This window comes from Molothrus aeneus, chromosome 10, assembly GCF_037042795.1.
Source record: "Molothrus aeneus isolate 106 chromosome 10, BPBGC_Maene_1.0, whole genome shotgun sequence".
NCBI lineage: Eukaryota > Metazoa > Chordata > Aves > Passeriformes > Icteridae > Molothrus > Molothrus aeneus.
In genome coordinates this window covers 2471191-2498233 of record NC_089655.1, presented here as the reverse complement: position 1 = coordinate 2498233, position 27043 = coordinate 2471191, and the positions used below count along the sequence as shown (strand labels likewise).

At 50.2% G+C, this 27043-nt stretch overlaps 1 protein-coding gene across 1 annotated transcript; it reads left to right on the top strand.

Moving 5' to 3' along the window:
- On the top strand, positions 1 to 26789 carry ITM2C (integral membrane protein 2C). Its single transcript, XM_066556262.1, has 6 exons — positions 1 to 148; positions 15127 to 15264; positions 17232 to 17420; positions 17704 to 17814; positions 22058 to 22208; positions 24995 to 26789. Exons 1-6 carry the CDS (start codon positions 35 to 37, stop codon positions 25084 to 25086), a joined length of 795 nt encoding a protein of 264 aa, XP_066412359.1. The 5' UTR covers positions 1 to 34; the 3' UTR covers positions 25087 to 26789.
- The last annotated feature ends 254 nt before the right edge of the window (positions 26790 to 27043 follow it).

The window sequence follows — 27043 nt, the reverse complement described above, 5'->3', positions numbered from 1 at the left end:
GTGCCGGGGCCGGCGGTGGCGGCGGAGCGGGGCCATGGTGAAGATCGGCGTCCAGCAGCCGCCCGCGGCGCTCAAGCCGGACAAGGAGAAGGAGAAGGCGGCGGGGGGCGATGGGGTGGCGGGCGCCGTGCTACTGCCCCCGGGCGCCGTGAGTGGGGCGGGGGCGAGGGGCGGCGGGGGTCGAGGGGTGCGGGTGCTGTGATGCTGCTCCGGACAGGCACCGGCAGAGGTGTCCGGCTTTACCGGCGGCTTCGGGGGCTTGGTGGGCGCCCAGAGTTCAGAGGAGCGGGGAGGGGATGGGGCAGGGTAGCGGCGCCGTGGCGCCAGCAGCCGTCCCTGGGCACGGGAGTGAATGTCCAGCGCACACAGGGGCAGCAGAACTCATCCCTTCGGGCGGGTTAGCCTGCGGGAATGTAATTTCGGATTGGTCATACACGGGTGGATTTCAAATCCTAACATCTCTGAAGGCTTTGGGTTGGCACGGGGAAGAGGCAAGAGGAGGAAAGCAGATGGTGCTGGAGCAAGATGGGAAGCAAGGGGCTGAGGGCACGGAGCTCTAGATGCTTTGCAGATGGGAGTTGACACGGTGATATGGGGTTGCTCTGCTGGCTCCAGGTGATGGGTAGGAGAGGGGAGCTCATGCCTGCAGGGTTGGGATCCCGTCAGGCACAAGGGGAGCGAAGGCACTGGAACACCCGTAGCCGATGCAGAAGGTGCGCTGGGGCTGGGCACAGCTGCGTGGGTCACTCCCGGGCTGTGAGAGCCGTGGCCAGGCGCTGCCGGGCAGTGCCGGCGGTGGCACGGGCAGTGCCCCTCTCCAGCACGGACAGTGAACCAGGCACTGTTGTGTTTGGCAGGAGTTGGGTATGTGTGAAGTCTCTGCTGCTGGAGAGCCCCACTTGCCAGCCCTGCTGCGAGGGTGGACCTGCTGGGTGGATTCCACACTGTGTAGTGTGAGGGTGTCATCCTGAGCTGGGCCTGACCCACGGCATCCACTCTGCCTTGTTACAGCACTCCCGTGTCACAGGACGAGTCCTAAATGGCATTTCTGTATTCCTCATAAGTCCCTAGGCTGTGCATGTGATCTGATCATTTATTGAACCCTAGTCTCTCTCTGACTCAAAAAACAATGTGAGAGCTGTGGTTTTGCTCTGCTCCTGCAGCAGTGCAGAGTGTTCCTCCTCATGTGCCTCAGCAAACAAGTGGGAATGGCTCTGGAGAAGGGCTTTGCAGCAGGAGCTTCAGGAGACTGCCCTGTTCTGCAGAGTTCAGGGAGTGAGACCATGATGATCTCTCCCATCACACACGATGTGCTCACAGCTCTCAGCTCTGCTGCCAGGGTCTGGCTGTGCTCAGTCTGTCATGATTGCATCTGTTAATCTCACACCAGGGAGCTCTGCAGAGACCTGGGGGAACGTGGCTGACTGTGACCTCTCCGTGATTTCCTGACTGTATTTCCTAATTACAAACTAAGGTGCTTGTTTTCTTCCTGCCTCTGATGTCCAACCCTGGAAGCTGACTGTCACACTGGGCTTCCAGCTCACCCTGCCATTAAACCAGCCTTCCACAGCCAGAAACTCAATTCTTCTGTTGATCCTGCATGAGTTCAGGCAGGATCCGTCCATTTCTCATGAGCACTGTGAGAAAAGCAGTTTAAAAAGTAATGAAGTGACAGAAGCTTGTTTCTATCATTAGTGCTGCCAGATCCCAACAATCAAAATTACTCTGATTCAGGTCCTGCCAGATGTATGAAATTGGCTTAGGTAGCAAATAATAAATTTTGGGGTTTTTATGTTGCCTTGGGCCTTCCTCTGACTCATGGGAGGTATGCTGATGTTCTTTTAAGCCCACCTCTGTGAGCTACAAAGGAACCTAAAACCATGAATTTAGAACAAAGACTCCTCAGCAGTCTCTTGATTCCAGCAGACAGACATGTAAGAACATCAACATAAGATCCATGAAATAAAGGCAGGAATGGGTTACAGCGAGTCTGTGCAGTGTGAGGGTGTCCAGGGAGCAGCACATCCACTGACATCAGGTGGCCTCTTCCTGATGGTGTTTTTCAGACTATGACAGTGGATTCTTTGTTGTGCTTGGGCTTAGCTGGACCTTTACCTTTGTCACACACCCAGCTCGTGGCGTTGGTCTTGCTGTAGCCAGGCTTTTTTTGCCACACTCCTGCTGCCAATAATTTCTGTCTGTGTGTGTCTTTCTCTAGCTGCCTCACAGCAAAATGGCATTGGTGACATGCAAACAAGATGCTCTGCATTCCTTTCCTCTTTGATCTCATAACTTCAATCCCAGTGATAGGAGCCAGAGCTGGGAAATGATTCAGCGGCAGCTTCTGCAGCCTGGGGATTTTGGCAGGTGCTTGGTGAATGCAAAGATGCAGCAGGCAGGAAGATGTCTGTAATGCTAATGTGTCCTGAAAAGTAGTAGGTGAGCAGTTGTGACAGCAAGCCTGCATGTGCTGAACCTTGTTTCTCCCTGCACAGCTTGGCTTGAATCAGGAAGAATATGCAGAATATTTAAACTCCTGTCAGAAAAATCCATGTAATTTTGAGACTGTTGCAAGACTTTAAGAGATTATAGAAGAAACAATCCTGTCATTTAGTAGGAACTGTGGGGATGTAGCAGCCTTGAGCAGAAGGCAGCTTGAGGATATGCAGCCAGTAAAATAATCCGTTGTGTTCATTGGGAAATACTTGTTCAGATGCAAAATAGTATTCAGTAAGTTTTAATTGAACTCCATATTTGCAGTCTAAAGTGGAAATAAATAGACACATAGGCTGTGTCTGTAACTGCACTGGGAAATGTGCTCCTTGTTATTGTGGTGGATGTTGAAATCCACAGGAAGCAAATAAAACTGATGGCTGGAGCTCTCTACTCAAAACGTGGGTTGGGTATTTTGGGTTTTTTTGGTTTTTTTGATCCCTTGTGCATCCCTCTAGTAATTGCCCATTATTTGGCAGAGACAGTGCAAGAGCCAGAGGAGAAAGGGTTCAGTTAGCAGCTGCAGCCTGACCTGGTGTAGGTGAGAGTGTGCAGAGGAGGGCAGCTCTCAGCCCTGTCTCTGTGCAGAGTGGGCTCTGGCCTGGCCGGGGGCTGTGCCTGGCACTCGGTGCTGCTGCCTGGGGAAATGGTGCCTTACAGCCAACACTGCAGCACAGGCTGCTCTCTGGGGACAGGGGGTTCTGCAGGGAACACATCTGGCTGATCCAGGGGCTGCCTTCACAGGAGCCTCTTGTCCTGCCTCTGGGAAAAGGACTGCTCATGCTGTCCTGTCTGTCTCTGTAAGGATGAGTGCCAAAGGCAGGGCAGTGTTTGCTCAGGTCTGGCTGGTGGGAGAGGAGGGTTTTACGGGCCAGGCAGGACTGGGAGAGCTCTCTCCATATCCACAGCCTGGTGGGCCTGCTGGGAACACCTTGGCAGTGCCTCACAGCCCGGGGGCTGCAAGGGGCTTTCCAGGCTGCACACAATGCTGTCTGCAGGCTGTGACTGATGTTTTGCTCTTGGTTGGTTTCAGTAATACCAGGCTTTGATTTGATGTCTCTCATCCCATCTGCATTCCCAAAGTCTCAGTGGTCTTTGGATCCCACCCTTCCTGGTATGGAGAAGTTTCCCACAAGGAGCTGCTTGCTGCCTGGCACTGGATCCATCCAACCCCTCTGTGTCTGGGTGGTCTCTCTGTGGCTGCCCCTCAGGACCTCTCTCTGCTGGGTGCCCCAGCTCCTGGCTGACAGCTGAGCTGTCCCAGCCCCCTCCTTGTTGCCACAGCTCCCACACCCAGCGTGGTTGCCCTGCCTGGCAGAAATAGCAGGGCAAAGCCTGGAAACCCGTGGGGAGCACATTCCTGAGGACCCCTCTGGTGCCCAGGAAGCTCTGTTCCCTGCGAGGAACATCTCCCCTGTGGGGAGCAGCTCTGCTGTGGATGTGGAGCTCCTAAACAGGCAGATAGTGCCTCAGTGCTGGGGGCTGGTGCCCTGTCCCTGCTCCCCTGCCTTTCCTGATGCTCAGCTGGCCATGCTGGGCTGGAAATGCTTTGCATTTGCCCGAGCAAGCCCAAGAGGATCAGCGCTTTGTGGTGGCAGCAGGACAGCAGTGCCACTTGTGGCTCTCCCAGGGCTTTGGTGCACCTTGAGCAGGGATGCTGCAGAGCTGGGTTCCAGCTCAGGGGAGGTGGAGGGGCAGTGGCTCTTTGGGCACATAAAGCAGAGTCACACCAACCTGTGGGTGCTGCTGTGCCAGGGCACTGCTGGGTTTTGTGAGCGATTCCTTTGCACAATGCTGTGAGGTGGGAGACAGATGGCGAGGGAAGGGGATGTGAGGAAGAGTCCTTTAAAAAGAGGCTTTTTCACAAAGCAAGCTGTAAATTCAGAGAGAGGAAGGAAAAGCTTGCTGGCAGCAGTGTGGATTGATTGTGCTCATTGACATGTTTGCAGGCTTGAGTCCAGCCTTGAGGCTCTCGAGCTGTGTGGGTTCTCACCGTGTTCAGCCTTAGGGACTTGAATATGGTAGATCCTAATTTTAAGAATTAATCCATCTAATTTTAAGAAGCAGCCTCCTGTAACAGAGGGTTATTCCTGGTCTTTGCCCAACCCTCCTAAAACCACATGGGCTGAAATGGTGATTTCTTTTTGTGGCCTATATGGAGTTGTCAGCTTAAAGAGAAGCACTGTCATTTGGTTTTGGTTCTCTGTGGTTTGGGGATGCCTTGGAAACAGAGGAAAAGGTTTGAATTGGAAAAAAAAGGTGTCTCTGGACCCCTTGCAGGATCTGCTCTAGTGAAATACTAGACTTCAGTGTCTTACTGGACTCCAGACATGAATATTTGATATTCCAGCTGAGCGTGACAAAGGATCTGACTAAAAACTGGTAGAGGGATTAGGACAGAGAGTATCTATTCCAAGCAGAAACATTATAAATGCAACTGAATTTTGAAACATGTAGCTGTCTTTCACCAAAGAGATGTAGACTGAAGAGCTGGAGCCAGAGGAACTGGAAATAGCTGTGCAGAGGTTTGTGTTCTCCCAAAGCTGGGGCAGAGCTGGAGCCAGCCCAGCTTTGCATGGAGGAGCTCTTCACGTGGGAAGAACCTGTTGTGTTTACCTGCTTTGGGCACAGCAGTTCTGGTGATGTTTTTTTTGGCTAAACACAGAAAACCAAGAAATATCTTTAAACAGAAGAGTTTCAAAGGGTACAAATGAACCAAAAGTAAGTATGGGACAGAAGCCCAGAAGAAGGGAGCTTCATGCAGCAGAGGTCCGGAGAGATGGAGGATGAGGTGTCCTTATGCACTGCTCTGCAGTTCCTGATTTTGTGCTACCAAATGTTTGCTCACTACCAGGTTTACAGGAGATGAAAAAGGCATCTTCACTTGTAGGTGCATATTTTCTTCCCAAGTGGTGTGGGAATGTTTGGGTTTTTTTTTTTTTTAATGCCAGTGTTACCATTTGAAGGAGGACAGTGTGAGGGTGCTGGGTTTTTTCACTCATCTCTCTGCACTTGCTTTTCAGAGTTGTCTTCCTTGGTGCCATGCCCTACCTTTGAAGTCAGTTTGAACAACAAAGAGAAGGGTAAATTTGCCTCCTCTCTCTTGCTGTTGTTAAACTAGACACCTTTTCTTTGTGGTGAATTTTCAAGTGTAGAATTGACTGTCAGAGTTTTCCTATACTGTTGCTGGGAGAAAAGATAATAGCTGTCAGTGTTCCAGAAGGGAGCAGTGACTTCATTTTGTGGTGTGACACTGTGCAAGTCCTGATTTTCAGGGAAGAAGCAAATGCTGTAACCTGAAGTCTGGTTCCTTGAAGATGACAGGAGATGCTGGACTCTGCCCCTCTGCTTGCAGTGATCAGTGCAGGTTTCTGGCTGGGACTGTCCCTCTTGTCTGCAGAACCAGCCGAATGCAAGATGTTCTTAGGCATCTTGGGCATGGCTGTGTCCCTTCTGCCAGCTTTTGGGAATCAGTCACATCTAGAGGAAGAGTGAGGAGGGACAGTGCTGGCTTCATTGGCCAGAGCCAGATCAGCAGTGCTTGCCTTGCTCTTGGTGAGATCCAGAATGCCTGATGTGACCCTCTCTGCCTGCCTTGACTGTGCCAGCTCCGAGGTGGGTGCTGTGATTTTAAACTGTACACACCCAAAAGCTCTCCAGACATGGGGGAAGCAGTGAGAGCCCAGTGGCAGTGTCCAGGTGAGTCCTGGGCCCAGCTACTGCTCTGCTCTGGTGCTTCCTTAGCCTCCAAAGGCATCACTAGAGGTGAAAAGCTTCAGGTGAAATCATGTGAAACCTTTTGATGTGTCTTTTCCCTGTCACATTTTCTGCTTTCAGATGTGTTGCCACAGCACCCAGTCCTTCACACCTCTTGCAGAATCAGCCTCTGTCTCCCTTGGCTTGTGCCCAGGGCCACTTGCATGGGTTGCTAGGTGGGTTTGTTTTACATGGCAGCAGTTGTACAACTGCAGTCTGGGAAAAGGGGAGTGTGTCCCACAGCACAGCTCAGCACTCTGGTGGGGACCCAGGCTCATGGCTTGCTTCTTCCAAGCCCTGCATGATGGTAGAAGCAAACAGACTGGCTTTGGTAGCAGCTTCTCTTCCCTCCACCTGGGAGGAGAAGGAAGGCTCAGCTACACCAAGAGCAAGCTGAAAGCTGTTGGCATTTCCTTACCTCAGTTTCACAGTGTTCTTGAGTATTTTTGGCATTTGTGAGAGGTCTTTTAAGGAGTCAGGTGTCTGCCCACCTGCATATGTCTTTAGTTTTGAGTCAAGGCTCTCTTTAAATTTGTCAACCTCTCAGTTTAAGAGCTTCCCCTATTCCCAGAGCAGCTGCTCTGCTTCACTCTTGCTTGAGCTGCCTTTTGCCTATCAGTGCTCTAGAGAGGTTTGAGACCCAGTGCCAAAGCTTAACCTCCATTCTTCTCCTGGGGAAGATTCCCATTCTTTTAATGCCACCTCCCACTTCAGGGAGTCTTTTGTAAAAAGCCCCTAAAAACCCATGGCCTTCACATGGCTGTGCTGGCTCCTTCTCTCTCCCAGGTGAGGTCTGCCCAGGTGCTCCAGAGCCTTTCAGCTGTGGTGGTGCTCCATGGCAGGGACTGATTTTCCTCATCATTGCAGTGAGTGGCCTGGAAATCAGGCTGTGTTTATCAGAACCAGTATTTTGGCAGTCAGGCTGTTAAATGCCCAGGTTGGGATATTTTTTTGCCACTTTGTCTCAGCTGTTTATTTTCTCTCTGCCTGCCTCTCTGTTCAACATGATGCTCAGGGTTTCAGCTGTGAGCGTGGTAAGAACAGTCTTGTTTTTAGCAGGGGCTTTGTTGGCTCTGCTAATGCTCTGAATGGTTGTACTCCTGGGAGAAGGAGAGGGAGGCTGGAATCATTCCAGCTGGAAGTTGTTGTGCCTCTGCCAAAAAAAACAAAACAAAACAAAAATATGGAAATTAATTCCTCACCCCTGTGCAAAGAGGGAGGAGAAACAGCCCCTTAGTTCCATAAAGGGATGAAAAAAGGAGAAAAGAGGGGGATTTATATCTCTCTTGCCAATGAGGGAGAAGGAAAATATGATCACTGAGTGCTTAGGAGCTCCCACATGCTAGGCTGCATTTTTAACATCCTGCTGTCTTTGTCGTATAGCAACAATGCTGGGGGTTTTAATTAGCCAGTGGTTGTTTTTGATATTCTAATTTCCAGCACTGTGAAGTGACTCCTGAGGCAGGTGGCTTTGTTGCTAGTCACATGCTGCGGTGTCACTCAAAGGTGTGAGTAGATTCATTTATTGCAACTTTTTTGCTTTCAGCTGTGATAGTCTCTTAATTACTGGCTTGCTTTTGGGTTTTTCTTTGCTTCCAGGCATCTTTGAGTCCAAAAGTCATCAGTTGTGTTCTCTGTGGAAATGCTGTCGGGTGGCCAGTGCAAGCACTGCTCAAGGACTGTGAGCAGGGACTTTGGTTGCCTTGGAAACTGTGTGCCATATATATATATATGTGTGTGTGTGTGTTTTCCTCTCTGTCTGTGCATGCACATGTTTCCTTTTCTGACCTAGAGCATCAGAAATGCCCTTCAGCCTGGAAGGAGTCTCCTTCCAAGCGTGGGTGCCTTGAGAGGCCTCTCATTGCCAGTGCAGAGCTCTGACCCCTCTCATCTGAGGGCAGATCCTCAGGCAGTCTTCTCCCACCGGCTCACCCGGTATTCTCCTCATTTTGCTTCCTCTCCTCTCTCCAAGCAAAACTGCTCTTGAGGACAGGACTCATTTTTTGTTCATCTGGCACAGGAACCTTCTTTGGAGTGTCGGGGATGCTTTGATGGATGCCAGGATGCCTTTGCTGTGATATTTTATCTCTGTTCCTCTCCCTCTCCTTGTCTTCCTTTGCCTTTTCCCTGTGTGTAGTCTCTCACCTCCCTTCTGCAGAGCTTGGCAGGTGCTGCAATCTGGGCCCTGCCTGCCCTCCCAGCTTGCTCTGGCCATCCCTGGGGGCTCTCCAGCACGGAGCTCCCCTGTGCTGGCATTCCTGAGTGCAGACATGGCTGTCTTTGGGAGGCAGCTCTGCCCTGTTTCACCTTACAGAGGATGGCACAAACCCTGCAGTGCTTCTCCTGGAGCAGGGAGCAGCAGTGAGTGCCCAGCCCCTGCCGTAGTAGGGGTGCTGCCAGTGCTGTGGGTGGGTGAGTGGGGGCTTTGCTTCACAAGCACAGAGAGCAGGCTCTGGGTGCAGGCATGGGGGTCACTTCCCCAAGAGGGGACACTCAAAGCTGAGCTGTCACATCAGAGGAGAGCTCAGTCCTTTCCAGCTTACACCTGCTGTAAGTGGCAGCACTGCAGTTTTCCAGCAATCAGCTGTGGGGTTTTTCCACTTGAAGTCGGCGGAGGTGCCACTATTGTAAGTCCTTATGTTTTGTAGAGCAGTAACTGATTTTGCTGTGAATGTGGGACTTGATGTGCTGGAGGTAGTGACCTTGAACTGATGTTTTTGCTTTCCCCATAGTCCATATTGACCTTTGGCTAGCAGAAATGAGCAAACAGCAAGGTAAGTTAGATTGTTCTGATGAGGGTTTCTTAAGTTTGGAGCCTGCATCCTTTGAGGAAGCCATGGCAGTGTCTGCAGTTATGTCAGTGCATCAAACATTGGGAGCTCAGGCCGCTGCTCCCTTGAACAGTGTCCCATAGAGCAATGACATATTTTAGATGGCACTGCTCTCCAAACTGCATCCCTTTGCATTGCATTTCTCTCCTCACTTGTCAGTCATCAAAATCACATCTCCTATTTTTAGTCACCCCACGCTTCTTTTCCTGCTGGGGGTGTATATTTAGACACTTGCCAATCTCTGTCCCCAGTTTGTCAGGCCTTGCTGCACCTAAAATGAAAGATTTCAAACCTGTGTGTTTCAGAAATGCAGGGAACAGGGTTTGTGGAGGACTCCTGTGTTTCTGAAGCTGCAGGAGCAGAAAAAGGCCCAGGGCTGAGTCCATCTCTGCCGAGGCAATGTGTGACTTGGGAAGGGATCAAGGCATGACACGACACTTTTCATTTTCTCACTTCTGTCATCTTCAGCAAGACATGGGTGATGAAGGAGCAATAATGTCACATTTCTATTTTTATAACCTTCTCCTGTATTAATGAGAAATTCCAAAGGCAGCATCTCACCAGGCATGGTTCTTGTGAACAGCTCCTCCAGTGCTGTGTCCGAAGGCTCAGTGCTGTGAAGCTGGGGGGGTTGGCTCAGCCACAGGTGTCTGGGAGGTTTCCCTGCTCTGACTCACTGTTTGAACTTGATTTTCAAACCTTGAACCAGACATTGTGCCCAGCCAGGTTTCTGTCCCTCAACCCCCTTGGAGGAGAACTGTTCCTTAACCATTCAGTACAAAACAGGGATAACAGGACACCATCCATTTTCATCATGTCCTCAGCAAGACCTGAAATTCCAAAGAAAATCCACAAAGACTGAATTAGGGCTTTTCCCCACCCCTCAGGCTACTTTCAAGCCTCTTCTCCCCCATGGTGTGTATCATGCCTCCATCCTTTCCCATCTGGGTATTTGCTGCCTGTACTCTGGTGCTGGCCCTGTGAGCTGACAGGGCACTGAGTCATAGTGAAGAGCCTGTTATCCTCCTTTTATCCAAGGAAAGGAATTCCTTTTTATATTCCAATATCCTGTCTGCTGCTGGTGCTGGGCTGAATGCCTGACAACAGTCAGAGTCAGCATGTCTGGGAGCTCAGGCTTCTGTGTGGAGCTGCCTCTGACTGTCCCAGTGGAATGAAGGATTAGCAGGACAATGCCAGGCAAAAAACCAAGATGTGCAGGTGCTTTTTGTGACAGGTGGGTGCTTTTCCCCCATTGTCCATGCAGGGGAAGAGCGAGCTGTGGCTTCCCCTTGGCTTGCAGAGCATAAGGAGCTCTACCCACTGCCTCTTCTGCAATGGTCCCCTGGAAAGGGAGCTGGCCCAGCCCTTTCTGTAGGGCCAGCAAAGTGGCACTGCCAAGGAGAATGGAGCAAAGACAGGATCAGTGTGTGGAGAGGCAGCAGAGTGCTCTGCAGAGCTGGGGATGTGTCTGTGCATCCTCCCCACATGCACATCTATAGTGCCTGGACCATGGACACGCTGCCCTTCTGACACTGCTGTTGCTTTTCCTTCTGTTCTTTCATGGAGTAACAAATAAATGTTTGTCCTCTGCTCAGCCCAGGGAGGGGAGGAAGGGCCTTATGTTCATTTTTGTGTAAAATACGTCCAACTCTTGGAATATTGTGTTTAAAACAACGAAAAGAGGAAAGCCCATTTACTCAGCTGAAATACCTGTCCCTACCTCTTCCCAGGGATGGTTTTAACCCCAACCTTTCCCATTCCTCTTGGCCAAAAAAAACCCAAGCTTGATCAAGGCAGAAAATTAATAGGATAGCTTGTTGCAAGCAGTGTGCCTGGTTAATGAATTCTGTGGAACATTGTTAAATATCTGGTGAATGTACAGCGTTTTTGTGTGTTAATATTTTGATTTTTGTCCTTTGGAAATACACACCTTGAGGACATGAACTGCCCTTCAGGAAAACCCTGCTGCCAATTCTGATTCTCCCCTTGCTGGGGAGCTAGGCATTCCTAGGCAAGAAGAGATGGAAATCAGCTGTGATGGATTTTCTGGTTTTTAGAGTATTCTACTGCAGGGACTGGGGGTCCTGTGGGACAGGAGGTGTGCAGTGGTACAAGCAGGGCAGCAGCCTGTCCAACAAACTTGTTGGATTTTTGCAGGCTGGTGCAGATGGGGTGTCCTGGGTGAAGAGCTGTTGGAGCAGGCTGTGCACTGCTCCATCCTTGGGCTCTCAGTGCTGGGGATGCCTCCAGCCCCAAGCTGAGGTCCAGACTGATGTAGCAGCTTTTAAATTGTCATTTATTCACAGCGATAAAGGCTGGTGGCCTTTCCATCTGCTGGGCTGGGGGATGGAGACAAACATTTTCAGTCAGGTTTTCCAGGTGATTTTTATGCAGTATTTTGCAGGACTGTGTTAACTGTTCCCCTTGGCCTGGCTGGCTGCATTTTTAACCTTGCTGCCTAAATTGCTGCTCTCTCAGAATGGTTGCTGTTGATTTTTTTCTTTCCTCCCTCAGAATTTGGGGGTTTGTTTAATAACTTCTTCCAGATAAAAGCTCTGCTTTGCTTCTCCCACCTTCTCCCTCAGGGCAAAGCTCTGGCATTTTTCCTGAAGCCAGGAGTGTTTTGTAGGGAGCAGAACCCATCTTTGGCAGCAAGAGGTGGGATGTCTCACAGTGTCTTCGGTCATGTAAAGAAGACAGAGCTGCCCTAGCAAGTAGCAAACCCCTGTGGGCTGATTTCCCCTCTCTACCATTCCTCAAACACAGCTTTTCTCTTAGTGGGAGTATTTTTTTGCCCTTTGAGTGAAGGCTCTCTCCAGGCATCCCTGGAGCCAGCGCTGGCAGCCCCCAGCAGGAGCAGTGCTGCATTAATGTCTTGGTTTGGAAAGACAGGAGTCTGCTAAGGAAGGCAGGAGCCTCCCCTGAAATGGAGAATGTAAACCCTCCCCACCCCTCTGAATTGCTGTAAATTTTAAATTAAGGGGCTCTCAGGCAAAAATATGGGAGCAGGAATAACAGTTCTTTAATAGGGAAGGAAAAAAAAAGGATAAAATAAACAATGCAGTAGACTGGAACAACACTGACAGAGTCAGAACCCAGCCTGACACCCTGTGGGTCAGGGTGCTGGCAGCAGTCCCATTGGAATTGTGGCTCAGCCCTCCTGCAGTGTCAGGGGTGGCTCTGCTGGAGCAGGGATCCTGTAGAGAAGGATGGATTCTGCCTCTGAAGATCCAGGGGAAGGAGCGGCAGCTGCTGTTCCTCTGGGAATCCCGTGCAGAAGCCGTGCTGGTGTCTCCAAACCTCTGGATTATATCCAGGTAGGAATGCTTGGCTCCTCCCTCTGGGCTCACATCTCCCAATGGGATGTTATAGTTCTTATCAGCCATGCAGGGACATTCAATGGCTGTTATCAGCAGATGTCCCCTCCCTAGGGAGGTGTGATTGTGGTCACTCAAAGAGAGAGAAAAGGCAAACTGCCCACTTGACAAAGGTAATCTGCCATACAGATGGCAATTGAAAACATCTTGCATTGCAATTTTCAACAATTAACCACCACAGCAACCTGGCACCCTTTGGGTATGGTTCACTGGCAGAGCATTAAGCATTTTCTCAGCCTTGCTTCAGTGTCAGGAGATCTTCTCCTTCCTCTTCACCCCCACTGTCTGCACTCTCCCTGTGATGACAAGTGGCTGGGGAAAGCTCTTTTTGTGAGACACTTGACATCTAGCATGACTTTCTTGTCCTAGCGGTTCATGTCAGAGAGCCTTTAAACTTCCTCTAGTAATGTGATTTCTTTTTTTCTGTTCTTTGTGACTTGTCAGAGTTGCTGCCCATTGTCTGCAGAAGGAGAGGAAAAATGTAATATTTTCCAGCTTGCTCATCCCTTTATTTGCTGGAGGAGCAGCAGCAGCAAACTGATTACAGTGATCCTTCAGTGCAGGAAGCTGGAGGTGAATCGAGGTGCTGTGGGTCTTTCAGCAGCTGGGATGAATCAGAAATAAATATAGATTAATTTCTCCTGGAGATGTGCTGGAATTGTAACTCCTCCAAACAATTTGGTCTTGGCAGTTATCAGGTTGAATGTGGCTAGGAATAAAAAAGTCAGTATCTGGAGGAGTCCCTGTTGGCTGGGAGTAGAGCAGGTAGGAGAGGGGCTGCAGGCTCCTGGCTCTGCCCCTGTTCCTGCATCTCAGAGGAGCTCAGGTGCAGGGCAGGAGCAGGGAATCCCCACCTGGCAGGGTCCCCATGGGTGCCTCAGTGATGCTGGGGTGTCCCAGTCTGGGACAGGAATGATGCCTCCAAGCCTGGCACTGAACTGCTGCTCTTGCAAGGGCTGCTGCAAGGTATGGAAAGGGGAAAGAGGTGTTTGCTGCCAGCTGGGCTGGGCAGAGCTGGTCTGATGCCACCAGAGGGTGGCAGGGGCACAGAGGCCTGTCCTGTTGGGGCTTCAGCACTGGCAGCACCCTGTGGGTCTTGGCCACGTTATTCTGCAGAAACATCTCTTCCTTTAAGAGGTGAGGAACCTTAGAAATGAGAGGCTGATGTTTGCTTTCCAGTCACCCTCCCATTCGTGGCAGTCTCCAAGTAGCTGTGGAGAGTGTCTGTAGTCAAACACGTCAGATCTCAAACTGCACAGAGGGAGTTAATCTGCAAGAGCCCTCCCTGGTGCCTCTCTCCCCAGCCTGCCTGCTTAGCTGAGGGCAGCTTTCAGCTCTTCTGTGTGGAAACTGGGGCATCTCTGAACCAGCTTCTTTCATCTGCTTCTGAAAGGCCTTACATCACTCTGCTTAACATTTGAAGGGTTATTTTGGTAGTAAAAACAAGAGCATCATAGGTTGGGATGAGCTGTTTCTGGGAGGTAACCCTGCCTTTGCACTGCCCTCTGTTGTCAGGGCTGTGACAAGCTGAGCTGTCTGTATAGATGGGGCAGCACTCTGAAGAGGACAGGTCTGTTTTCTTCTGATGCTCTGTCCATTTTCCTTTGAAGCTGTGCTGCAATGTGCTTGAAGATGAAGTTGAGATCAGCACATCTGTTTGTGTCAGCTCACCCCAGCAGGGCCAGGAGGTACCAGTAATTTCCATCACAAAAATTTCCAATGAGAAATTCTGCCGTGAGTGGCAGCATTTCAACTAAAAATTTTGACTATAAATACATAAATGCTGTTACATTCAGTAACCAAGAACTGAGTTCCTCATCTTATTTTTTATTTTTGGTCAGTCTTTACCTCCCACTGAAACAAAGCTTGTCTTTGTTCTGAACAATTGGTGGGAAGCTGATGATACATATGTCTGTGTATGTTCACACAAACACACACAGACACTTTTTTTTCAATACATATAAATATATAGGTATTTAATGTATATAATTTATGTATCTGGGGTAAGGGAGGCAAAATGCACAAGTGTTTTACTCTTGCCAGGTGTGAAGCAGCTTTGCAGGATGGTGCCTGTTCAGGGCACAATACAACTTCTTTGGATGGGCCAGCAGGTTGCTGGTGGCCCAGAGCATTCTTTGAAGGGACAGCAGGTTGCTGGTGGCCTGGAGCACCCTTTGGATGAGCCAGCAGGTTACTGGTGGCCTGGAGCAGTCTCTGAGGGACAGCAGGTTGCTGGTGGCCCAGAGCAGCCTCTGAGGGGACAGCAGGTTACTGGTGGCCCAGAGCAGCCTCTGAGGGGACAGTAGGTTACTGGTGGCCCAGAGCAGTCTCTGAGGGGACAGCAGGTTGCTGGTGGCCTGGAGCATTCTTTGAAGGGACAGCGGGTTGCTGGTGGCCTGGAGCAGCCTTGGATGGGTTCAGCAGGTTGCTGGTGGCCCGGAGCAGCCTCTGAGGGGACAGCAGGTTGCTGGTGGCCCGGAGCACCCTTGGATAGGTTCAGCAGGTTGCTGGTGGCCCGGAGCACCCTTGGATAGGTTCAGCAGGTTGCTGGTGGCCCGGAGCAGCCTCTGATGGGTTCAGCAGGTTGCTGGTGGCCTGGAGCAGCCTCTGAGGGCCCAGCAGGTTGCTGGTGGCCCAGAGCAGCCTCTGAGGTCATTGTCTGTCCCCAGGAGGAGCCGGGCCCCGCGGCGCAGGGCCGCCGCTCATCGCTCAGCGGGGTGTGCTACCTGACCATGGGCCTGCTCGTGCTGCTGCTGGGGCTGGTCTTTGCATCGATGTACGTCTACAGATACTTCTTCATCACCCAGGTAGGAGAGACTTGGGAAGCACTTCTGGCTCCATCAGCCCGAGCAGCCAGACCACCTTTGAGGGAGGTGCTGCTGGTTTTTGTTGCCCTGCACTGTGCTAACTCAGGAGCCAGGTTGCTGGGCACTGCAGCTGAGGCATTTCTTAAGTGGTAGGCTCAGGCTGACCCTCCATTCCCAATACCAGGAAGGGCCTTCCAGAAACCCTCTCCTTCCCTTATGGCTTTGCTTTGCTTTCTTATTAACTGCATAAAAATATCCTGCCAGTTGTACCTTCTAAACCACATTGCATGGGGTACAGCAGCCTGAAAGCATGGCTTGTGAGGGGAGAGCAAGCCTGGAGAGAGCAGGGGGGTACAGGCAAGGGAACAGCTTTTTGCAGTAGGTTTTGTAGGCTCTAGCTCAGAAAAACTCTGTAGGTGTGACAAAAATAGGTGCTGCTATTAATAAAGCAAGCAGAGAAGTAAGAACAAAGTGGGAGGTGATGTAGAAAGTGAGCGCTCAACCTCCATTAAATTCAGCACCTTTTCTTCCACATTGTCTTTGCAAAGCCTGGCCCGGCCTGGCCAAGGCACTGGGCTGGCAGCACTGTGGAGGGTCAGGACACGGAATGAGACAGGGCAGAGCTGCTTTTTGAGGAGGAAACTGCTGAGCTCTGGCTTGCTGAGTGTTTAGCCAAGAAACCCCAGAGCACTGATTTGCACTGGAGCCCTCGTGCTGTGGAGTGGTTATTAGTGAATGAGTTCTCCCAGGACTGCTGCTGCCTTCACCTCTGCAGCCAGCACTTATCCACTCAGCACAAGAGTCTTTTTATATACTTACTCCTTTTCTCCATAAATTTTCTTGCTGTCAAATTAATTTGCAGTTTTGTTTTAAGAAATCATCCGTGCTTTATCAGCCGTTCTCATTCACACCTGATCTGGAAGGTGTGACAGCCCCAGGGCTGCTCCCCCCTCTCACTCAGCCCTGTCCCAGGTGAGGGCACCTGTCCCTGGGCTTTTGGTGGAGGCACTTCCCTAGGAGAAGCAGCCCTGGTCCCAAGGGAGGTCCTGGCAGGGACACCTCCCAGGCTGCTCAGAGAACAGCAGCTCCTGTTTTGCTGGGAGGTGAATCCACTTTGTTTTGCTGCATTTGCCACTCCAAGCTACAGGGGCCTCTAGAAATGATTCTCTGCTCAGCCCAAGCTTCTATGCCTCCTAGAAAATGCACCATTTTTTCTATGCCTCCTGTAGAAAAATCCAGATACTGGGAGCCATGGCTATGGAGGGATGTGAACAGCCTAGGAAGGAAATACAAGAGCTTGCAGGCAGTCAGTTTGCCTCTCTGAATTAGTCCTCATAAAAGCCAGCAGAGAATTCTTTATTCCCTTTGGATCTGGCTTGTGACAGTGTTCACAGAGGATGAGGGAAGAGTTGAGAATCTGACTCCATGTTTCAGAAGGCTTGATTTATTATTTTATAATATATATTATATTAAAACTATACTAAAAGAATAGAAGAAAGGATTTCATCAGAAGGCTGGCTAAGAATAGAAAAAGAAAGAATGATAACAAAAGCTTGTGTCTGGGACAGAGAGTCTGAGCCAGCTGACTGTGATTGGCCATTAATTAGAAACAACCCCATGAGCCCAATCCCAGCTGCACCTGTTGCATTCCACAGCAGCAGATAACCATTGTTTGCATTTTGTTCCTGAGGCCTCCCAGCTTCTCAGGAGAAAAAAAATCCTAAGGAAAGGATTTTCAGAAAATATCATGGCTACACCTGGCTAGCATGAAGTGAGATGTGTTCATTTCACAAGGGTAGTTTGCACTAAGTTCACCAAGAATGTTTTTTGCTAAAAAGCTTAATCTTAAAATATCCTCAAGCATCTGATGAGTGTTTTAGCCAGCAGGGGTACACTCCTGCCCATGTTTGCTGTGGCTGTTGGGGGGTGGTGGTGCAGCCCTGCCTGGATTGTGTTGTACCCCACAGCTGCCCCGTGAGAGCGTGTTCCACTGCGGTGTCCTCTACGAAGACTCGCTGTACTCGCCCTTCAAAGGGCAGCTGGAGCTGCACGAGGATGTCAAGATCTACATTGAGGAGAACTACGAGCAAATCAATGTCCCCGTGCCCCAGTTTGGAGGGAGCGACCCTGCAGACATCATCCACGATTTCCAGCGAGTAAGGAGCCCCTGGGGCCTGTGGGGGCAGGCAAGGGGCTGAGCTGGGTGCACAGCTCTGTGGTCATGGCCTAGCACTGTCACTGTTGTCACAGCATCTATTCCTGAGCTGCCCTCCTGCCCGGGGCCCTCTCTGGGCTTTTCCAACCCGCTCTGCTTGCTTGGTAGGGAGGTTTGTTTAACACAGTGCCCTATCTTCCCCGAATTCCCTCTCCTCACCCATTTTCCCAGTCAGGGCTCATTGCAGAGGGTTCACTTGTGTCACTCCTGTGCTTGGCATGCAGGGTCTGACAGCGTATCATGACATTACACTGGACAAGTGCTACGTCATCGAGCTCAACACCACCATCGTGATGCCTCCTCGCAACCTGTGGGAGCTGCTGGTCAATGTGAAGGTACAGCTGCAGCCCTGCTGCTTCTGCATGCTTTCCTTGAGTGGGCTCCTGGCTGCCAGCTGGCAGCTCCTGGCAAATCAGAACTGCTGTGTCTGGGCAAGTGAGCCTTGGCCCTGAGTCTCCACGTAGAGTGAAGGCTTCAGCAGGTTTAGCTGAAGTACTGATTGTGCAGACAGCACAGTAATGCTGGCACGATGATCAGCCTGACCAGGGAGACACAGAGAAGCAGCAGGTTCCTTCCCTCTGGTGCTCACTGACTGTAGGAATCAAGGGAAAAAAGAAAGAATTCCTTCCTTTCCCTTCTGAGTTTTGCACTGTGGTTTGCCAGTTGCAGAGCTCTCAGTGTCCCTTGGGGAGGAATGGGCCTTCAACACTCACCTTTTTGGGGGAATCTGTCCTGCCCTCTCTTCTGGGCTGCAGCACCAGGCTTGGGCTCATGCAGTTATGCTCACAGCCAGCATTAATTTGGTTTAGTACCAGCGATTTTGTTCAGTTCAGAAGCCTGTGCTGCTGAAAGCAGCCATCCTAAAATAGAATACTATTAATCTTCACAGCAGGAAAAAAGCACAGGATTTTTCAGACTGCAAAAGGTACATATCTGTCTCAGTCTTCTGCAGGTAAATCAAGGCACTGAGCTTGGGTCTTTTATCACTCCTGTGAGGGTGTGTTTAAAAGAAAGAGGGAAAAAAGACAATTTAATTCTTACTCTTTCTTAAATTCTCTTTGCTCGCTTCCTACTATGTGCAGCATGGTGAACTTTGCAGTGTGAACTCAGAGATAAACAGTTGTGCCTGGAGAGAGCCTGACCTCCAGTCCCTGTCAGACTCCCAGTTTGTTTCCTTGCAGTCCTCACAATTCCATGCACTGTGACTGTCTGACAAATGTGCTGGGAACCCCACTGGGGTACAACACACGTTTACTTAAAACTCATCCAGGCCTGTCACAGCTCCTGACCCTGGCAGGTGACCAGTCCCTGGGGCAGAGGGAAATGGAAAAGGCAGGATTGCACAAGCTGAGAGAAAACATCTGAGAGATTGGGAATGCTGGTCACATCCTAAAATAACAGATATAAACTCACAGTCAGTGAAAATGATGCATTGTCATTGAATTTAAAAAGGGGATGTGCTTATGCTTACATAAGCACATATGTGGTCATATGTGAGGAGCCCAAAGCAGGTGTGAGTTTAAATGACCTCCTGATTATTGAGATGGTTCAGTAGTGTCCAGTCTGTCTCTGGAGGCTTTAACCTGTACCTTAGAGACATTGTTTTAAAATGGTTAGCTTGGTTTTGGGCTCAGAAAAAGTTTTCCACCACAAGGACAGTGAAGCAGTGGAACAGGGTACCCAGGAAGGTTGTGCTGTCTCCTTGAAATTCTTGAAGATTTCAAGACCAGGTGGGATAAAGTCCTGAGGTCCCTCTCCAGCTGAATTAACTGTGATCCTATGGGCCTGGCATCTTCATGGCCACATGTGGGAGGGGTGGCCTTGCTGATCAGACAGAAAGCTCAAGTTTGTTCCTGCTACAGGGAGGATCTTTGTGACCTTATGACTTGCCCTGCTGCTCAAAACTGCTGCCTTTTGGATGCTGGGTGAGCTTTGCTGGTCCTTGGACTTGGAGATTTTTTTCTTCTCTGCATCTCTGAATGCAGTCAAGTCCCTAATGAATGAGAATTATTCCCAGCAGAAAGTTTAGTTTTGGATCTGTTCAGTGACTACATTCCTGTTTCTAGAATCAAATCACAGTCCAGCAATTAACACCAGTGGTTTGCTCCAGCAGACTGGGGCAGCACAGGGAGTTGGGGAACTTCCTTTGCTCTTTCCTCCTGGCCAGCCTGGTGCCAGGGTGCCCCTTTGCAGAGTGGCTGCCACATGCCCTGTGCCTGCTTCTTTCAGGCTTTATTCTGCACAGGTGTGACAGTTCAGTGACCAGGCCTGCATCAGTGTCTGACACAAAAGGATGGAGGGATCCTGCAGCAGCAGGAGCCTGGAGGTGACCCAGTTAAATGATGGACCATCCACATCTCTTGCAGAACACAAGATGCTCAGAGCTTTAGCTTGCTGAAAGTTCTTGGCAGAGACTTGAAGGTACTGTCCTTATTCCCCAGTCCTGCCATGGAGGAGTGGTGATTCCCCCTTCACCTGCCACAGCTCTTTCAGTCTGAGACAGTGAAGAAACTGGCTTGTGTGCTCATGTCTGTCTCTCTGAGCCCTCTCTCCAGGCCAAGGAGAGGGGTGTGCACATCCTGAGCCCCAGCCCTGGCTGTGGCTGTGACAGCCCCTGCCAGGAGCTGCACGTATCTCACAGCCCCCCTGCCTTCTCCCCCTGAGAATCAATAATGGAATTTCTTGCAGAACTGAAGTGTTAGTGCAGTACAAACTGGCACTAATTCTCTAATCCTGCAGTGTTAGAGGACAGCCTTATTGATCTACCTGGCTGTGCCAGCTCAGCAGCATAGCACTGAGTTAAGGTAGTGTGTTTCCAGGAGTGTCTCTGTGGAGATAACCAGTCCTGGGAAACAGAAGAGGTGATACCTGAAATAGTGCTGCTATTGCTTGCTTTTCACCTTGGTTATTGCCTTGGTTTGAAAAGACAGATGTCTGCTAAATGGAAAATGAAATGGAAAATGTAAACCTCATCCCTCTGAATTATTATAATTTTGAAATTAAGGGGCTCTCAGGCAAAGATATGGGAATACGAATAACAGTTGTTTACTAGGAAAATTAAAAATACAAATACAATAGTACAAAAAACCCAACAGTCACTGAGTCAGAGCATGCCCTGGCCTGGCCCCCTGTGTGTCAGGGTGGTGGCACAGCCCCATCCCATGGGGGCTCAGCCCTCCTGCAGTGCCAGCTGTGGTTCTGCTGGAGCAGGGATCCTGCACAAGGGGGGAGTTTTCCTCTGCAGCTCCAGGGCTGCTGGAGATGGGCCTGGGCTCCCTCTGGCAATGCAGGGCAGCAGAAGCTGCTCCTCTGGCAATGCCCTGGGCAAAGGCTGCTGTGCTGTGCCAGGCTCACATTGGATCCAGGTAGGAATGCTTGGCTCCTGCCCTGGGCGCAGCATCTCCCCATGGGATGCTGGAATTGGATCAGCCCTGCAGGGACACTCAGTGGCCATGGACAGCAGAGATCTCCTGCAGGGAGGAGTGGCTGGGGGAGAGAGAAAGAAAAAACTGCCCAAAGAACAGCAGAGAACTGCCCCAGCTCTGACAGATGGGAATAGAACACACACTCACCTACACCTTTCAGCTTGAGACAGTTATGCTTACCTTGGCCCCAGGGTCTGACAGTTCTTTTATTTCTTTGACTCTTCTTAAGGAAAAGGGACCAGAAGTGATTCTTTGCTTCATGATCTAGTTAGCATCTGCTCACAAGTACCCCTGGCCCAGGCTGCCCTTGTTACACAGCTGTTCGTTGCTACAGTGATGTCCAAACATGAAAGATGCCCTGAGCACCTGGGAATGAGCTTGCAGAGAGTCTCCAGTGCTGAGCTGAACTCTTCCCTGCAGGGGAAGATGAGACCTCCATCTCTGGGGGACACACTGAAACCTTGCTTTATCCATCCCCTGGTAGCTTTCTGCCATGACACCTCACTCATCACCCTGGCCTTCATAGTGGCCTCTGGCCCAACAGCAGGGATGTCACTGCCCCAGACATTCCTGGGGCAATGAAGGTGTGTGGGGAGCTCAGTTCTTCTCTGAATGTGCTGCCCATGGCCATCTCTAGTTCCCATTCCTGTGGGCACTAAGGGCAGGACATCACTGTGGCTCTGCTGAATGGACCAGAGAGGAGAGGAGAAGGTTGAAATCTGAGCTGGGCTGGTGGTTTTGGGTTTTTCCCTTTTGAAGTAAATGTAGAGTGCACATTTCAGTGGAGTTCCTGGAATTTTGGTTAAGCTTTTATTTCTCTCCAGATGGCTTTGTTGTACTCTCAGAGTTACAGTTTTGGGCATCCTGCTCTAAAATTTGGGTCAGTTTATAACAGGGTTGATCCTACATTGCCTTCACCCCTTATGTGAACATTCCATTTTTGGATCTCATCTATTTTGTGTGCACTGTGCTAGTAGCAAGGGACAGTTTCTTGCAAGGACAAGGTCACACACTAACTGGCCTCAGTAAGTGGAGCTTGAGCCTCAGCAGTGAATGAGTTTTCCACAGTTTGGTTGTTCATGGTGCTCTGCGTGAAACAGTTGTGTTCAGGGGCTGTTTGTGCCTTATTCCAGTGGAAACTCTGTTCTTTCAGAAAGGGACATACCTGCCTCAGACATACATCATCCAGGAGGAGATGATCGCCACGGAGCACGTCAGTGACATGGAGCAGCTGGGCTCCTTCATCTACCGCCTGTGCAGCGGCAAGGACACCTACCGGCTGCGGCGGCGCGGCGCCCGGCGGCGTGAGAGCCTGCCTGCTCTTCATCCTCCTCCTCATCACAGCTCCTGCTCCTCGTCCTCCTCATCATCACAGCCTGCCTGCTCCTCATCCTCCTCATCATCACAGCCTGCCTGCTCCACATCCTCCTCCTCATCACAGCCTGCCTGCTCCGCATCCTCCTCCTCACAGCCCCTGCTCCTCATCCTCCTCATCATCACAGCCTGCCTGCTCCTCATCCTCTTCATCATCACAGCCTGCCTGCTCCTCATCCTCCTCCTCCTCATCACAGCCTGCCTGCTCCTGCTCCTCCTCATCACAGCCCCTGCTCCTGCTCCTCATCCTCCTCATCACAGCTCCTGCTCCTCATCTTCCTCCTCATCACAGCCTGCCTGCTCCTCATCCTCTTCATCATCACAGCCTGCCTGCTCCTCATCCTCCTCATCATCACAGCCTGCCTGCTCCGCATCCTCCTCATCATCACAGCCTGCCTGCTCCTCATCCTCCTCCTCCTCATCACAGCCTGCCTGCTCTTCATCCTCCTCCTCATCACAGCCCCTGCTCCTCATCCTCCTCATCATCACAGCCTGCCTGCTCCTCATCCTCCTCCTCACAGCCCCTGCTCCTCATCCTCCTCATCATCACAGCCTGCCTGCTCCGCATCCTCATCATCACAGCCCCTGCTCCTCCTCCTCCTCATCATCACAGCCTGCCGCTCCGCATCCTCATCATCATCACAGCCTGCCTGCTCCTCATCCTCATCCTCCTCCTCACAGCCCCTGCTCCTCATCCTCATCATCACAGCCTGCCTGCTCCTCATCCTCCTCATCACAGCCTGCCTGCTCCTCCTCATTACACCCCCTGCTCCTCATCCTCCTCATCACAGCCCCTGCTCCTCATCCTCATCACAGCCTGCCTGCTCCTGCTCCTCATCCTCATCATCACAGCCCCTGCTCCTGCTCCTCATCCTCCTCATCACAGCCTGCCTGCTCCTGCTCCTCATCCTCCTCATCACAGCCTGCCTGCTCCTCATCCTCATCACAGCCTGCCTCCCCTCAGCCCCTCACAGCCCCTGCTCCTCATCTTCATCACAGCCTGCCTGCTCCTGCTCCTCCTCATCACAACCTGCCTGCTCCTCACCCCACATCACAGCCCTGTCCTATCCTCCTCACCCCACATCACAGCCCTGCCCCCTGTTTCTCACCCCACATGACAGCCCTGCACCCTGTTCCCTACCCCACATCACAGCCCTGCCCCTGTTCCTCACCCCACATCATAGCCCCTCTCTGGCTGGTGCAGCCATGCTGGCCTCTTCATGGCCAGAGCTGGGTTTCCCTCTGGGGCTTTGCCTTTTCCCATCCAGTTAATCCAAACCCAACTTCAGGATGCTGCTGCAAACGGGTGCTGAGTGCTGTGTTTGTGTCATCCATCAGCATGATACAAATCCTGCAGAAATGATTGCAGGAGCCAGCAATTCATTTCCACGTGGGCTCCTGGGGCTGAACTGATAGCAGTGCTGTTGGGAATTGTTTGGAAAATTTCCCTAATGAAGGCACCCGATTCAGTGGCAGCTATTCAGAGCAGATTAGATCTGCAAATTGCCTTTAATTAATTAAGTTCATAATAGTATGGAAAGTGTTGTGAAGAGGGAACATTGGACTGTGTAAAAATGATTTCATGGAAATTAGCAATATGTATCTTATATTGCAATGGTAACATTGCTGCAAAATACTCTTTAATATGAGTATTTGTATTAATTTGCTTTTAAGGTATACTTAAGGCTTCCCTGGAACATGGAGCTACAGTCAGTGGGGTTGGGGTCTCTGGGGAAGCTGCAGGGTGCAGAGGTCCCCATGGCTGTAGCTGATGGTGCTTTCCAGTGGGAGCTGCACTGACTGCCATGGAGCCCTGGCAGTCATTGGGCACCCCAGCTTTGCTGTAAGGGGGGAGGAGCTGCCAGCAGAGCTGCTCAGAGCTGAGGACCTGCATTTGGAGGGCATGGGGAAGTGTTAGCCAGGGGGAAGCATTGCCCCAGGCTGGGGCCACAGCAGGATCAGGCACACAGGGATACAAACAGGTGTTTTAAACACTTCTTGGCTGCATCCAGAAACCTGTGACTTCTGCTGGTTTCTTGAGGCTTTCTGGTCCCTGAGATAACGCTGAGATGCTGTCAGCTGAAACCAGCTGTTGCCAAGGATTCCTTCAGTGTCGCAGACATCTTTCATGAAAAATCCTTTCTTAAGATTTTTCCTTGTGAGAAGCTGCAGTTTCAGCAACCAAAAGTAAACAATGGTTATCTGCTGCTGTAGAATGCAACAGGTAGACCTGTGATTGGTCTCCTGTAGATGTTGAGATTTCCTGACCACTCATGGCAGAGCTGGCTCTTGCTCTCTGTCTGAGACACAGATCTTTGTTACTCATTCTTTTCTATTCTTAGCTTAGCTAGCTTCTGAAGAAACCTTTTCCTTTCTATTTCTTTTTAGTATAGTCTAATGTAACATATATCATAAAATAATAAATCAAGCCTTCTGATCATAGTGTCAACATTCTCATCTCTTCTTCATCCTGAAAACCCTTGTGACCACAGTCACACTTCAGCCCATGGCAGCTCTTACTGCAGGACTGTATCCTAGAGGAGGTTTTTAATTCTTCCAAAGACCAGATAAGGCTGCTTTCCATATGGGCTATGTTGTCCCCCCATTTCAGTGTTCAGAAGTTGCATCTCCTCTGCTTTCCTTCCCCTCCTGGCTTTGGTTCTTACAGATTCTCATTTGTTGATTCACCTCTCTCCTCTCTTTCAATCACTTCTAGGTATCAGTCGACGTGAGGCTGGGAACTGTCATCGCATTCGTCACTTTGAAAACACTTTTGTGGTCGAAACTGTTATCTGCCAAAAGTCATGAAGCACTCTCCAGATGTAACCTTCCTTGGCTTTGCTTGCACACACATGCTCTCAGCCCCCTCTTTAGACATGGTAATCTGGCTACTTTTTATACTCCCCCCAGCTTGTGCAGCTCTAACCTCTGGGGTCCTTTGTGGCCCTTTCTTCCCTGCTACCTACCCAAGACATTGGTTGGGCTTAAATTTACACAGTGCTCAAAGATAACTGGGGGTAGATGCAGCTTCTTCCACATAACAGAATGGAAATCTCCTTTGGAAGCAGGTTTGGGTAGAAGGGATGGCAGAGAAATAGAAATGCTGGAAATAGGTGCTCTTTTCCTGGCTGAGCAATTTCAGGCTGGGATATTGCTCTGAGGCTGCCATGGCACTGGGACAGAGGTGTATGCACAAGAGGAGGATTTCCATTTCTGGGCTGATAGAATGACCTAAACCAGGTGCACTTAGGAAAGGAATAGTTGTGAGGCTACAGACAGGGCAGTTTGAGAGCTCAGCAGAGGGAAGGAGGTGCCAGCAGCAGAACTGGTAGTTACTGGCAAGTCAAGAAGAAGGTTTTTCAAATCTTTTAACAGTGTGCATTCTTGTGTAACTCCTCCAGTGAAAGCTGTTTTGATAGTGATCACTGTAATCCAGCTGTGTATCACATTATCTGCAGGCACCAGTGGAGGACAGATACTGACAGAAGGCAAGATTCAGCTGATCAATATACTGCAGAGAAATTGTTTGAACAAAACTGCATTTCTATTGATCATCAGACAGAAGAATTGCAGAGTAATTAAATATTCTTCCCTCCATTCCATAAATGTAGTTAAAACTAATTAGGTTCTTGAAATGCAGGCAGTTTTTTGGCTTGAAAGAATGGGGTGAGTTTCAACTTGGCACATTCTTGTTAATTGGTTTCCAGCAAATCTGGACCTGTTCACCATCTGTTGATATGAGCCTGTTGTTTTGGAAGAAGAAGGATAAAGTAAATGCAAGTACAATCATTAACTCAGCACAACCAAAATGCAAAGTTAATATATTTTAAACTTCTGAGTGTTAATTTTATGAGTTAATTATGTGAAAACAAAACAGGATCTCAGGATGGTCATGTAATGCAATAGGAATTAGTATATCATTAGAGGCTGAGTATTTATTATTTTATATAAACATAGCTATAAATATTCATTTCTGTCAAATAGAGGAGGACACTTTGGTTTCGTTCTGCTTTAAGCTTGATGTAAAATGAAGAATTAGGTGCACTTCTTGCAGGTTGGTGTGGAAAGTTTCCCACTGCCAGATGGGTATTTACTTTTCTAGCATTGTGTTTTCCCAGCAATAACTTGCTGCTAGCCCCAGCCTTTAATTGCCAAGAGGATGACAAGAAGTGGATCAGAGAATTGGTTCACTTCATGCAAGTAACTGGTAAATTTAAGCCCTCATTTCTCTTCATTTGTAGCAGCCTGAGCCTGCACTCAGGTGCCACACAGGCCTCTTGCCCTCCCCTCTGGTTCTGCATGATGTTCCTGGTCGTTGGATGTGCTACCTGTGCAGTCCCGCAGCTGTAAGGACAAACCTTGGTTCTTTGGGGTCAGCTCATGTGCTCACTGTTCCATAGGGTGAGAATGCAGTTGTAGAAAGAAAACATAAGATGCTTTGTATATTTTGTCTGGTGGGAATCTTACTTCTTAGGAAAAACCCATGGGATAATAAAGTCTTTTACCTCTGATCTGTGAAGTGTGTGTTGGTCTGGAATGGGAAGCACGTGCCCTGCACAAAGCTGTGGCTGATGGGAGGCAGCAGCTGGGGAGTCCAGCCCAGTGGGATGGATGCTGCAGTGGGGAAGCCCTTCCCAAGGAGATGGGAGAGCTGTGGGGATGTGGCTGACCCGCTGGGGAGCTGCCCATGCCTGCAGGCTCTGAGGGCCCTTCCCCTCTGCCATCCCTGGGACACCCAAGGGCAGCCTGTGCAGGGAAGGTGCCC